Source organism: Vicia villosa, linkage group LG1, assembly GCF_029867415.1.
Source record: "Vicia villosa cultivar HV-30 ecotype Madison, WI linkage group LG1, Vvil1.0, whole genome shotgun sequence".
NCBI classification, from domain to species: domain Eukaryota; kingdom Viridiplantae; phylum Streptophyta; class Magnoliopsida; order Fabales; family Fabaceae; genus Vicia; species Vicia villosa.
Window position 1 is genome coordinate 74,697,354 of NC_081180.1, and position 15,354 is coordinate 74,712,707.

General features: G+C 32.8%; 1 protein-coding gene and 1 non-coding gene across 2 annotated transcripts; both read left to right on the forward strand.

Annotated features, from left to right (window-relative positions):
- Positions 1-3,963: 3,963 nt before the first annotated feature.
- LOC131642372 (coatomer subunit delta-like) lies at positions 3,964-9,927 on the forward strand. The gene is made up of 12 exons (XM_058912632.1): positions 3,964-4,104; positions 4,206-4,264; positions 4,610-4,649; positions 5,221-5,444; positions 5,867-6,109; positions 6,215-6,371; positions 6,546-6,850; positions 8,193-8,391; positions 8,478-8,631; positions 8,961-9,023; positions 9,127-9,223; positions 9,476-9,927. The coding sequence occupies exons 2-12, from the start codon at positions 4,262-4,264 to the stop codon at positions 9,563-9,565; spliced, it is 1,575 nt and encodes a 524-aa protein (XP_058768615.1). The 5' UTR covers positions 3,964-4,104; positions 4,206-4,261; the 3' UTR covers positions 9,566-9,927.
- A 1,577-nt stretch (positions 9,928-11,504) lies between these two features.
- Positions 11,505-11,577, forward strand: TRNAA-UGC (transfer RNA alanine (anticodon UGC)). Its single transcript has one exon. It is a non-coding gene; the product is annotated as a tRNA-Ala (tRNA).
- The last annotated feature ends 3,777 nt before the right edge of the window (positions 11,578-15,354 follow it).

Genomic DNA, 15,354 nt, shown 5'->3' on the forward strand with positions numbered 1-15,354 from the left:
TTTACCTTAAAAAATATTGCATATATTTACAAATAAATGTATGAAATAAAACCATCAAAAATTTAAATTACTATAATTAACCAAAAAAGGCAGACTTAAGGCGAGACGAGCTTAACGAATAGGTGAGGCGGACTTTAGAGGGCGACGGGCTTTGGCGGGGCGAGCTTAGGTGGGCGACGGGCTTTGGTGGGGCGAGCTTAGGGGGCGGTAAGTTTTGTGGGGCGGGCTTTGGTGGGAAACAGACCCATAATCCAAATCCTACCCGCCATTTTTTTGTGAGTGCGCGGGGCACCGCCCATTTTGCCACCCCTAGTTACCACATTTACTTAATCGGTTACAGTTGTAGCTGGTAAACAAATTTTCAAAATTTGTATGGTTGTAATTGGTTAGAGCTGTAGCATTTTCGAAAAATATTAAAGTTTTTGTGTCTGTAATCGGTTACAAGTTTTGGATAACTGGTTACAACTACTAGAAAATGCCCAAATCAACTTTGTAACTACATAGTTTCAAACCAATTCTTTTTTAAACATGTTAGGACACTTAGTCGTAAAAAATGAAATTTTATTCTGAGCTATTAAGGTATTATACTAAGTAAATTTGTAACTTGTACCTTATGCTCATGATCAATATATTAATGTCCATTGTCTCTTGAAGATTGCTTGAATTCCCAGTGTTGTCACAAGAGATTCCTTGAAAGTTAATGAACTTTTCCCTTCTTCGATAATACTTATAAGCTTGATCCTTTTGTCTTCATCAAAATACAAAACAATATTGGAAGCATGTTTTCACAATCTCCCCCTTTTTATGATGACAGCCAATGCTCTTGATTTTCTCGAAGTTCTTAAAGTCGATGCTTGATCAAATACTCACCATACCTTTGATATCTTCCCATTAATACCATGGTTTTAGGATTGACACAATTTTGCTAAAACATGGTTTACAACAGAGATGTTATGAAAGATGTTCTAACATGTTGTCAGGTTCATTAAAGAAGGATGTTCTGAAAGGTGTTATGACATTCTTTACCACAACATCAGTACAGGTTGTTTTAAATTTTGACAGATTTGATTTGATTCTATGATATTTCTTTTGGATATATCTCAGTGTTTTTTGCAGGTCAAGAAGATTTAATTTGGAACAAGTTTTATATCTCCAGATGTATACAAGTTGTCAAAAATGGATGATAAGACAATTTAGGAAACTTAGTATTTTTGTTTCAAGATTTAAAGAGATTTATCTGCACAGTGGGTGCATCACTTAGTTTGTGGATCAAGAAATATCTGGATGCAAATTTCGAAACCCAAGAATTGTAGAGGTGTATTTAAAGAGAAGACCTAGACCTAATGTAATTAAGTTTTTCACAATTGTAAAATTAGGGGAAGTCTTGAGTTATAGGTTTGAGAGTCTCTTGTGTAGTTTGTAAGTCACCATGTATCTTTTGATACTATGTGGTAGACTGATTGTTACTTGACTTTTTGTCAAGTTATTGTTCTCACTCTTGAAGCTTTTAAGCAAAAGAGTTTGAGTTTTGTATTGTAAGTATAATCTTCTAAACTGGGTTATTCTTGATACAGTCATTAGGATTGAGACGGCTAAATATCAATGAGGTGATTTAGGAAGTGATACGGTGATTTCTCATATCTAGATGTTGATTTCTAGGTAGAAGTTGCATTGGGTAGTGATTAAGTGAGAAGTTGTAAACTGGGATTGTTTAGCTTTGAATTGATACTACTAATAGTGGATCTCCTTCCTGGCTTGGTAGCCTCCAGATTAAGTATTGTGACACTGAACTGGGTTAACAATTCTTTATGTTGTTTATCATTCTGCAGTAACAAGTCTGATATGTCAAGTCTATTTCCAAATGTTAAAACATTTGTCTTGACATTATGCATTATTGAGATTTTTGTGTTAGCATGTGTTGTAAGTGACAAAATTTCATCTCCCTGTATTGACCAATAGTGGATTCAAGAGACTTTTGTTCTTGCATATGTTAATAGACATAGCCATACATATAACAAATTCTTCTCCCCTTTGTCATTATCAAAAAGACTGGAAAAGTACTAGAGATAGATATGCCTATTAAAAAATGAAACAACCCTACTTAATCAAAGGCAAATATAACTTAAAACATAATCAAACTTGTCTTAACATTACAAGCCATAATCAAAATAACTTAAAGTTTGAGATAAAATATTAACATAAGACTAGCATGAAAAAAAAGCATAAAACATAAGCAAATATCATAGAAAGACACATAAAAATACACTCTAGTCACTTTCTTCCTCATAGTCCTCCTCACTTCTCTTTTGGTTTTGGTTGCGTTTAAGGTCGGCAAGCTTAAGACGGATATAACAAAACTCTTTTATCATGAAGTTTTATATGTGGCACATTTTATCATAAAGCATTTAGGGTGTTGAACCTCCTTTTGGCATGGGAGCAAATGAAGAAGTAGACGATGCCACATCTCGATGCTTTTAGATGTCATCCTTATCCTTGAAAATCCTCATGTTTTTGTTTGCGGCCCCTATGTTGATTTCATGTTGCTTACGGTATGTGAGTCGATGAGTTAGAAAGACGAGAGGCGAGATACCCAAAGAAGAAGTTGGACATTCTAGAGTACTTGACATCCTTCGTGTTCTCCCAATAACTATAACTTCAGGGTTGAATGTCAGGTTCTCCCCTCCCACAAAATGCAATGGATCAGACTGACAGCTACTTGTTGCACTTAAAGCACACGAGACATCTGGTTGATTACATAACATGGCATACATGATATATCATGTTCCATATGCAGATGAAATCTTGTTCATGCAATCCCTTTTTTCTTTAGTTGAGCGGGATTCTGTTTTTGATAGACACAAGCCATGTTGCATAAGTTTGAATCCTTTCTTGAAATCATGCACATTAAAGCGTCTCATCACTTTGTTTATGTATGTACTTTGTCTTAGGCTAAACAATTTTTGTGATATATCTCTATAGGGTCATATTCCTAATATATAGGTTGCTTCACCCAAATTCTTTATAGAAAAGTATTCCTCTAGTCAAGTTTTCACTTGCTGCAAAGTATGACCATTGTCACCAATGAATAATATGTTATCTACATATACTATCAGAAAGACGATCACTGCTCCTACTAACCTTCTTGTAGGCTCAAGACTCATATTCGTTTTTAATAAATCCATATTGTTTTATCGTTTCATCTAAACAAAGATTTCAGAATCTTGAAGTTTGCTTCAATTTGATCACTATAACTTATATATCATTTTTAAAGAATTTTTTAGATGTTAATTTATTTGGTTAAATATGTTTGTGGTCCTCCTAAATATTTCAAATTTCGTTTTTAGTCTCTCAAAATATTTTTTCAAGGAATTGTCCTTCTAAAATTTTTCATCTATACTTTTGGTCCCTCCTACAACTTAGAGACGATTTTTACAACTTAGCGACAAAATTAGCGATAAAATTAAGATAATTTTAGTGACAGTTTTAATTTTAGGCACCAAAAGTGTGAATGAAAATTTAAAAAAAATCATTTTTTGAATAAAATATTTTAAAAGACTAGAAATAAATTAAAAAAATTTAAAAGAATCACAAACATATTTAACCCTAATTTATTTAAAATGTTATAACAAAAGAATAATTTATTTTTTAAAAGTGGACTTTTTATTTAAAAAAATGATTTATTTTGTTAAATTATATAAACAAATGAGTTCAAATTCATTCTTGAAAACAAATCAAATAGAACCACGGTTCGATCCCCCGCAACTACGATCGAGAGGAGGATAAAACCACTTGATGCCAGAACTCGCCCCCGAACCAGACTAAACCGGTGGTATAAAGCCAAAAACAAACAAACAAATCAAATAGAATTTAATTAAAATACACTCAATATAAAATAATTTTATATATTCAATTAATGATAAACCGTAAACGTACAAACTAATAATACTGATAAATTCATACAATATGACAATGAATAAAGCTAATGGGGCCCACCTAAACACACAGGACCCAAGTCAGATTAACCCACGGCTTTGATCTGATTCGTTTCGGATCTTCTTCTCGGCGACGCTAATCCATCCCTCTCTTACCAGTTCCATCTCTCTGGTAAGCGCACTCTCTCTGCTACTTACCAGTTCAATCGCTGCATTGCATACCTTGTTTAGCTATCCCATGCTTCCCAACTAACAGCGATTCCTTTTTTGCAGATTCAACTCAACTCTAGAACAAGCATTTCCCTCATTTCAATTATTCATCCAACAAAATGGTAACTCTTCTATGATTTTTTTTCTTCCGTAGTAAGATTTGTTTGCGATTTAGAGGAGACTAGATTGGAGGACTTACTTTTAATTGGGATTGAAGCACAATATTATCATTTATCGTGTTGCTCTTTCAATTTTTTAAAATGATCAAGTATATATCAAAATATAGACTTAGCCCTCCAAGTTTTCCATCCCAAACCCCAATCGCGAACACAGCTTTAGTAAATTAGAGAAAGAAACTTCTATTGGCTTTAGAGAAATAAAAGATTCCTATCTGTTCCTGATTTTCTCTTTTGTACCATGAGTTTTTTCTCTCTTTTCAATTGTTTTTTGTTTCATTTGTTTTACAGGTCGTTCTTGCTGCATCCATTGTCGGCAAGTCTGGTAAAGGTGAGTTGCTTACAGCTCCCCATTCACATTCACCAGCGGTTTTTTATCCTTAATTTAAGAATAATTAGCATCTATAATTTGTGTCTAGATCATTTTTCAGTTGTGGTCATTGTATTGCGCTTAAGTAAGCCGAAATTTCACTAAAGGGGGAAAGAAACATATTAAATATATTTCTCTCGAAAGGCAACTTTCTATCATAGTTAACTTTAGGCTAGAGATATGCTCATCTTTATTTATATTATTTGAGATTTGAAGCTATAACACATGCTTCACGACTATAACAAATGAGGTTCTTGTATCTTTTGTTGTGACTTTTTTTTATATGTATAATTTATCTGCTCATCACTTTTATGTCAACAACATAGACCATTGAGTTATGAAATCCATTTAATATTTCAATTATTCCATCTTTTTTGTGTGTCTAATTCTTAATATTGCATCTTATTAGTGGGAAATTAATTTTTTTTGCTTTGACATTCAGGATAACAATTTTCGCTTTGATGGTGCCTAAATAACTACGGATTCAACTCCCATACCATGTGCCACTAAACCTTTTTCTTTTTGTTTACAGTGCTAGTTTCTAGACAGTTTGTTGAAATGTCTCGTATAAGAATTGAGGGACTTCTAGCAGCATTTCCCAAGTTGATTGGCACTGGGAAACAACACACATATATTGAGACGGAGAACGTGCGCTATGTTTACCAACCAATAGAAGCTCTATACCTGCTACTTGTAACAAACAAACAGAGCAACATACTGGAAGATTTGGATACTCTGAGGCTTCTCTCCAAACTTGTATTCTTTCTCTGATGCTTCAAATTTGACTTCTTGTGTTCTCAAATCCATTTATTTTCAATTGGTTGGTCTTTTCATCTTATTAGGAGCATTATTGGTTTTATCATTAACTTGGTATGACTTGCTAACCTGATTTAAAAATTTGTTCCCTGTCTTCTCAATTCTCCGCCATGTTGGTGTTTTCAAGGGGTTTTAATGGTACACTTATGAGTTGCATACACCCCACATCTTCATTTAAACATGCTACTTAGTACGTTGAGTTTTATAGGCGTTTAGTACATTGATTTCTATAGGAAGGTTAGAATTGATGAAATTATTTTTTGTGGGAGGTATTTCACCTTTTTGAATCAATTTTAAAGCCCTTGGATTAAACTTTTGTCAAAATGCTTTCTTATATTCAGTTCATTGTTTAATATTTCCAGGTCCCTGAATATTCTTATTCCCTTGACGAAGAGGGTATCTGCAGACATGCCTTTGAGCTGATTTTTGCGTTTGATGAAGTCATCTCTCTTGGGCACAAGGAAAATGTGACTGTTGCACAAGTTAAGCAATACTGTGAGATGGAAAGTCACGAAGAGAAGCTGCACAAGCTGGTTATGCAGAGTAAGATCAATGAAACTAAGGATGTGATGAAGCGGAAAGCCAATGAGATTGATAAAAGCAAGGTATGATTGGGGGACTACTATTTAAAAACTTTTTTATGTTTTCACTTTTGAGTTGAGTCTAGGATTGCTCATAGTTAAATTGAGCTTAATACATTTATTGCGCAGATTGAAAAGAATAGAGGTGATAAAGGAGGATTTGGTCCGATAACAATAATGGGTTCTGGAAGAATTGAAAATAGCTTCAGTGATTTGAGCATATCTAGCACTGGAACTGGTTTTGGGTTGAGTGCTGATGTTGATTCCTTTTCTACCAAACCTAAAGGTTCGATTTCATAGATTCTCACAAATTCATCTAGAATGTTTGTAAATGTAGCTACTTAGAATGGCAATGGATCATGCAGTCTCCAAGGCTGTGCTTTATTCTATGCCCAAATTAACATGTTTCGGAATTAAGAGTTATCTTTTCATTGATGTACTCTCCTATTCTCTTCCTTAGGTCGTCCAACTGCATCTGCCACTGCTCCACCAAAGGGTCTTGGTATGAAACTTGGTAAATCTCAAAAGACAAATCAGTTTTTGGAATCATTGAAAGCAGAAGGTGAGGTCATTCTTGAAGATGTTCAGCCAAGACTTAGCCAGTCTCGGACAACTGCCCCACCACTTACCGATCCTGTTACTTTAACTGTTGAGGAGAAACTAAATGTGACTCTGAAACGAGATGGCGGAGTTGGTAGTTTTGATGTTCAAGGCACATTGTCTCTACAAATTCTTAACCAAGAAGATGGACATATTCAAGTTCAGGTATTGTATACTTACTATCTTTCTAAAGCTTTGTGTCCTGTGGTTGCTGGTTTTCATAACCAGGAATTTATTTTTAATAACAAAATGAGTTATTGACATGCAAAAGTTATAGTTGTTTCATTTAGTCTCATCTTCATTTGATAAAACAGTTCATGTGAAACAAAATTCTTTTCCCACCTAAGTTGTTGTCTATAGTGTATATACACTTCTCTCATGGTTTATGTGAGGTTTAGTTTGTACCGATATGTTAGACAAACAGTTATTTTTGTTTCTTAATGTTAATGTTTAAAAACCAGTCTGTATGCAAGTTGGCATGTTAAAATAGGTCAATTGCAAAGTTGTAGTTAAATATTTCAGGCATAGATGTTAAGCGCAATATGAGCTGTTTTTTTGGTATGCTTTAGCCACTCAATCAATCTTCTTACACATGTGGGGCTGGTACATATTTTCAATAGAGAAAAGCTTATCTTTAATTAAAGAATAAAAGAATAACAGCATTCAGTTGCTGGAGCAGCCTAGAGATTTTCCTCCTTTTGACAATTCAAGAGGCCCAACTGCCCAAGTACTCTCCCTGTCACTTTCAGTTACACAATCTGTCTTCCAGGACTGCTCCGTTCCCTCCTTTTATTAACTCACCAAACCTAGCCTATATACAGTTAAAGCTATCATTAGTTCAGTTAGTTACTGATCGTGGCTCCCTACAACCCTTGCTATTTCTCCTACTGTACACCCATTTAACAGGGGGATATTGTGGCACAACAGTTAGGTTATATTGTTGTGTATTACCATATTCTCCTATATTTTGGATAGAAAAAGAATAGGCCTGAATGAGAGAACAACTACGGCAACCAAGACTTAATCTCGTAGGCAGGCCTAGGCAAGGATCAGTATCCTGAAAGAGAGAAATAAAGGGAAAAGTTTATATGATTTTGGTTCAATTAGGTCTAAAAAAGGAAGATAATGGGATTTAAAATACGTGTGAGCTGATTATTCTTGGTCAATCTCAACATTCTGATGCTTTTGATATGTGATGTATTTTAGAGTCTTACTGAAACAGTCATTTTGGTTCCCTAGGACGAGGAAAGAATAATGAGTTGTTTACGTGCAAATAGAATTTTCAATATACAAAATGATATGTTTCTGTTCAATCAATTTTATTTCTTCTCTCTAGATTTTTCAGTTGTTTTGTACAGTACCTACATTTTCCAGTATGCATCTTTCATCTTTCATTAATAAATGCTTCCATTCTCCCCCTCCTCAAGACTGTTTTTGTATGCATATCGCTTTAGAAGACAAGACAACTAAAGTATTGGTACTTGCATAACGCACCTTGTTTTTGCAGGTCCAAACTGGTGATAATCAGGCCATCTCTTTCAAGACACACCCTAACATGAATAAAGAGCTATTTGCCCATGACTATATACTAGGTCTAAAGGATCCCAATAGGCCTTTCCCCACTGGTCAAGCTAGTGATGCTGCAGGTGTTGGTCTTTTAAAGTGGAGAATGCAAAGCACCGATGAGTCAATGGTGCCACTGACAAGTGAGTTAATATATATCATTGATGTGGTCAACTCCTTTATTTTCATGCAATAAGAATTGACAGTGTTCTATATATTTCTAATGCAGTCAACTGTTGGCCCTCTTCTTCTGGAAATGAAACTTATGTCAGCATTGAATATGAGGCTTCATCAATGTTTGATCTGCGAAACGTTGTGGTTTCGGTACCTCTTCCAGCTCTTCGAGAGGCACCATCTGTTAGTCAGATTGATGGAGAATGGAGGTGAGTAATTTGTTGTTTTATCTTCCTTTGAGCAATTGTTAGGGACAACAATGATTTGTATTTTTGGTTGAAGTCAGTTGTAAATTGCCGTGGTTAGTAGAATCTGTTGAACATGATAAATATTAGCGAACTTTAAACCACTGATCAGATTTTCATGCATTAGATTATTTGATGGAACTAATTTTGCTTTCTCCCATTACCCCTCTCCTCCCAAATTCGCCAATTGTTGTCTTTCATATTTTTACTTACATTTATAGTTCTAAATCATTTTATTTTACTCCTTACATTCTTGTGCATGCGATAATTCCCTAATAAATTTGGCTTTGCAGGTATGACTCTAGGAATTCTATTTTGGAGTGGTCTGTCCTTCTGATTGATAATTCAAATCGCAGGTATGCTAAGTTTGGAGTGACTTTTTAAGATTTAATTTTAAGCTATATTACTATCTTTGAATTTTTTTCAATTTGTTTTGTCTGATCTTAATATATTTGGCAGTGGGTCAATGGAGTTTGTTGTTCCACAAGCGGATTCATCAGCATTCTTTCCCATTTCAGTTCGTTTTGCGGCAATTGAGACATTTAGTGACCTGAAGGTTTGTTTTTATCTTTTTGGTATTCAATTTTATTAGGGGCAGTGGATGTAGTGTAATTTCGACCAATGCGTCAAAATGGCATGGTTAAAATTTGAAACTGACACATTTATCAACCCAAAGATGTTTGTATGGCTGTTAAGTTTTTTTCATTTCTAAATAGAAATTCTTTTCTTTCAACTCATTCGCCATCTATCATCAGCTGCTATATTATTAACTTGATTGTTGATTCTTTATTTTTCCTTGTCTTTGCAGGTTACAAATATCATACCACTTAAGGGTGGTAATCCTCCCAAGTTTGCTCAGAGAACTCAGTTGATAACGGAAAACTACCAAGTTGTATGATTGATTTTCTCTTGACATTTGAGTTTCTATGACAGTTTTGTTTACAGTTTATCCAGCCAGCAGCGTGTCTTTCATCAATAGGCTTTACTCATAGTTGCAGGGTTTGTTTACATGAATTTATACTTTGGGTTCTACTTCTGAAGATTTGGAGCAAAGTATGATACTTGTATTTACTATCATGTCAAGTGTCTTATGTGGAAGGATGCATATCCTATCTCCCCATTGTTGTTGTGAAAAGTGTTATAGGTTTATATAAATCAGAAGACATGCAAGTCAAGTATCAACTATTTAAGTGCATGTAGTTAACTAACGTGTATGTAATGTGGAGTATTCGCTAAAATAATGTTTTTATGTTTAGTTTACATCTCTTGCATTTTCAACAAAACACAATTTGAATTTAGGGTATGTTTCAATGGGAGAAAAACTTGCATAGAAACGAATTTAAATTCTTATTCTTAGAAACAACTAATAAAAAGAGAAAATTTTAAATTTATTTAATTTTTTTTAATTGGATTCAAGTGGTGTTGATAATGAAGAAGAGAAAATATTTTATTTTCATTTTTAATTGATACAAAAATTGTGATTGGTTATTTTTAAAATTAAGTGTTATGTTTGTGTTAAAGTCTCTCTATATGGAATTTTATAATGAAAAGAATAACACGATAGATGATCCTATTATATATTTCAACCATATTTAATTTATTTTTTTCAAAAGGTTTTATAGTTTTTTTTAACTTATAGAAGAAAAAATAATTCCTCCATCCAACACCCTTTCAAAAAAATTCTATTTGAATTTATGTTTAATTCCAACTTTGATCTCCTATTTTTTTCCTTTAGTTTTAATCCTTCCATTTTAAAATTTGAGTTTTTAGTCTTTTTTTTTTCAAGTTTTTTTTCTAGAATTTTAATTCTTTTTAAATTGAGGCCAATTTTTAATGACATAGCATTGGTTGATAGTGATGATATGTCATTGCTACATTGACTAAATTAAAATTTGTGTTATTAACTTAAATTTTTAAAAAATTTATAATTAAGTTTTATTTTTTAAAAATATATTCAATAATATTATTTAAAATAACATAAATTAATATTGTCCAATTAAATTATTTTGAATTTTTTATATAAAATTTTAAAAATTAATTAATTATAATGTCTAGTGGGGTTATAACCCATACCCTCCAAACTATTGAGTGGTCATTTACACTTTTCCTTTGGTTAGTTTTTACACTTTTCCTTTGGTTAGTTTTTCCTACATTCTTTATTTACCAAACAAAACTTCCTGCATAATCCACAAAACTTTCCTGCACAAACCAAAACTTTCCTGCACATCTCTTATATTTCTCCCTCAACCACTCTATGCATCTCTTTATCTTCTCCTTTTTTATTTATGTTACAAGAACTGTTATACCATCCAATATACCTATATAATAAAATAAAATACAATTTAATATACAATTACTAAAGAAGAAAAATATAACAATTCAAATTAATTCATTATTCAAGCATGTGCCTGTATAAATAAATGCAAGGAAGTTCATGCAAGTTCCAACATAAGAGAGTGCCAACAACCTAGCCATAATTCCCACAAGCACAGCCACAGACCAATCCTCCTTTGTGCTCACCATGAGCAACCTTATTGATTCTTCAATCCTAGCTGGAACTGTCTTTGTCATTGTTATAGTTGTTTCTTCTTTCAATTCTAACCTCAACAAGTTTGGTGGTTCCCTAAACTTCACACAATAAAGTAAATAATGTAATGATACTCATTGTTACCTTTCATCAATAAGGAGAAGTAGGAGCTGTGAATTATGCAGGAAAAAATTAATCAAATTGTTGGCTACAAAATTATGCAGATTAAATGCAATGTTATTAACAAAAGTTCAGATACCATGCTCTACCTAATTCATCAAGTAACTATTATTTTTGCGTTATTTCAAATGGGGATGTAGCTCAAATGGTAGAGCGCCCGCTTTGCATGCGGGAGGTACAGGGTTCGATCCCCTGCATCTCCATATTTATTTTTCTGCTCTGAACTGAAATTTTTGCCAATATGGGTGATGGAAAAATTGTATCTTTTTCATCATCATCAAAATCTTTGAAATTAAAGTATTCCTGGTACTCTTAGTATAGCAAAATGATAACATACTCAAGGTCAAGAGCTAAGTTATGTTCTCATAATATTTTTATAAAATCTAGACCCGCAGCAAATCTAACAGTGTCAAGCTTATGAGAGGGCTTTAGAAAGACCAATGAGAGAAGGTTGAACATCAAGATGTTTCAGTAAGAGTAATACTATTAAGATGAAATGGTGACAATAACGTGATAAGTATTGAATGTAGCTTGATGTTTATGGTAATAAGAAAAAGGGAATAACCCTTAGTGTTTTTTCCAAATACTGAAATTTAAAATATCTGATTTCATCTCGTTTAGATAGTAAAATTTAAATGCATTTCATGCACCGATGTAATGTCTATATGGATTTAATCATAAAATAGCCGATGTGGACATTAATATTTGGGCACACCATCCAGTCATCTAGACATTAATATCCGGAAGTTTTCTTAATATAACATGAAAATAAATTCTTTTCCATTCAATGACATTTCAAAAAACTACTATCTGGAATACTACTCACTGAAAATCTCCCATATCTACAATTGTCAAGTTGTTGCAACATTTTGATGACTTTGATTTCCTCATTTTTTCGCATTACTTCAAGTTAGTCTCGACTTATTTATTTTTCAGCATTTATTTAAATTACATTATCCCCTCTGCATTCCTTCTTGTTAAGGGTTATGATTTGTTGTTGTTTTGGATTATACTTGAATTGGGGTTAATGGTTGCATGTTGTCTTCTTGTTCGACAACGTCCAACAATTATTATCTAGAGACTCCATTTGGATTCTAATTACCGAAAATAACAAACACCATAAATATTTTCATTAATCAATTTATTATTTTAGTTTATCCTCTTCTAATGTTGTTTGTTTAAGCCATGTTATTGATGGTATTTGATTAATTTAAGTGTTTGATTTTCACTTTTGGATTGTATGTGTAAATTGATGTCATGTTAATACTTTAATTTACATGAAGTTGTTCTCCCTAAATTTGTCAATTAAGTTTGTGTTCGTATATTCGGATGTTAATATGAAATGTTTATGTTAATGATTCGGTTGGTTTTGATGATGTTTCTTATCTTGTGTGGTTATAGAAACATGACTAGTGAACAATCGAGGTATATACATGATCGTTTATCACAACATGCTTTTGTCGACTGAGCTATACATACACGCTATTGACTGCATTCTCGTAAAATATATTTGTTTTGCACCAAACTGTGAGTCCTATCAAACAAAATCTTTAAAGAAGATTTGTTGGTACTCTGGAATACTAGCTTGTAGGTCTGGACTTATGTACTCACATTTACGTGAGCGAGTTTTGAGGCAATGTGGATATTTGCTTGGTATCTTTAGGGACTCCACGTTAGTTGTGCCTCCTATCGTGTATATTGATTGGATATTTGGGAAGTACCATAAAAATTTGATACCATTGAATGTAAGCTATGTGGCAGCTGCTAGTCTATGGAGTACAATATACAATTACATTTTCCCGACTTCATCCTTGATTTTTTTTTCTCAACATTCCCTTAATTTTACATCTCACATTTTTTTGTCATGAGATACCGACACAATAAAATATATGATGTAGGAAATATTTTTGCCACTAAAAATTTCAAGTCTAATATTTTTGGGACACATTCCTAGAGTATTCCTAGAGTTGAAGTAACATTATCCTATTTTTCGCATTCAAAAAAAAAAAAAGTCATCACGACCGTGTTTACCGTTTTTATCTATTTTTATTTCGGTGTTTTTGTATGTTTTTATTCGTATTTAGTGCAAACATGAAATATTTTCATTGAGTTACGGATAAAAGACATCATGAGTTGAATACAGAAAGAAACAGAATAAAAAAAACACAAGAGAGTCAAGCTATTAGCAACCATGACGTACAGACCGCCATCACTCATGACGGCCGTCATGGTCTTAGAAGAAACGAGAAGTCAGCTCTGAGGAAGCCATGACGGGCAGGATGTCACCCTACATGACGCCCGTCATGGATCCAAAATATGAAACTACACATCATGACGGGCTGGCAGTCATCAAGGACGACGCCCAGACAGCCCCACATTCAGGCAATTGCAACATTTTCTCTAGATAATTTCTTGTGTTCAGCATGATTTCTAGAGCTATCAACTGCCATTGGATGGTGAAAATAGCTATATATTTACATTGTAACTGATTTGTAGAGGATCCAAGCATTATTGTTGTACCAAATTACTCTAAAACTTTGCTCAAGTTTTATGCAAGTTTCAAGTTTATTGTTTATTGCACCAACTCTATTTTTCTTTGCGGTATTTACTTTATTTCAGGTTCTATTCTTTCTTTTTTTTTTACAATGTATGCTATGTATGTTTATGCCGCTTTACCAATAACTATGTTTGAGTAGATTTCTCTGAGACATGAGGATCATCATACCGATGAACCTTATGCAAATTGCTTGAATATTAATTGTAACGAGAACGATATAATTGTTTCACAATTTCTGTTTTTTAAAGAATAAGGTTCGCTATGAAAGCAAAAGCACATGTATTTGACTTAAAAATTAGAACGAATGATTTTGAGAGACTTGTGAAAGCAACTCAGAATTGATTGAGAGATTACTTTTACTTTATAAAATATTTTTGAACTTAAAATTAATATTGTGAAAGTAGATATTTTATGGGTCTTAAGGTCCGATGACGTGCCGGCAAAAGTGTGCGTTACCATTAGTTTTGGTATTTTTTACAAAATTATCATTATAATTGATATGACAATTTGTATGAGTAAAAGCAGGAGACAAGAATCATGGTCTTGGAATTTTGTTTTAATATTAAAGAAGAAAGATATTGTGTTTTTCGCGTAATCAAAATAGTTTTACTACAAAGCCTTAGACACACATAGACATGACAGAAAATGGTACTTGATCATTGGTCTCTAAGAACGATAACTTTTTTTAATACTTTGATATAGTAGTATATTTGCGGCTATCACAAAGCCAACTGAATATGTCATATCTGTAAAAGTAACATCAACAATTTTAAGAAGAGGTAGTATGCACTTCTTAGCATGTTTTAAAAACCAGACCGGCTGGTCGAATCGGGAACCGGTCTGATTCAATAGTTGGATCGGAAATATCATTGAACCGGTGTGAACCGATCAAAACCGATGTAAACCGCTAAAATCGACGGTTTTTGTGGACCGGCGGTTTAAATGCATTTTTTAATTTTTATAATAATTTTTTGTTTAAAAAAATTAAAACAACGTCGTTTTGATTATTTTAATGAAAAATTAAAATAAAAAATAAAATAAATAAAATGAAAATAAAAAATAAAAAAATTGTTGCAGATGCGGTTGATTTTGTTACCGATAATTTTGATATTGAAGAAGGAGATCCCGACATTGAAACAATTTATCTTTTTTGAAATTAAATTTACTAGACAATTGAATTATTTTGTTATAAATTATTCAATTAGATTATGTTGCGATTAAACTTTTGTTTGCAATTATATTTTATAATTATGTACTATTTTATTGTATGTGATACTTATGTGTAAAATTTGAATTAAAATTATGAACTTGTGAATTTATTTATAATATGATATTTTTAAAAAATTTAAGTGCTAGTTATATTTTGTAGAGACTCAATCATCCGGTTCGACAGATTTTATACCTATATAATTTTGTTATAACG

What these genes read in the sequence shown, in the direction of transcription:
- LOC131642372 (XM_058912632.1), top strand. An exon ending in ATGGACATATTCAAGTTCAG is followed by an intron (nt 6,851 to 8,192) that starts GTATTGTATACT and finishes TTGTTTTTGCAG; the next exon opens with GTCCAAACTGGTGATAATCA. An exon ending in AGACATTTAGTGACCTGAAG is followed by an intron (nt 9,224 to 9,475) that starts GTTTGTTTTTAT and finishes TTGTCTTTGCAG; the next exon opens with GTTACAAATATCATACCACT.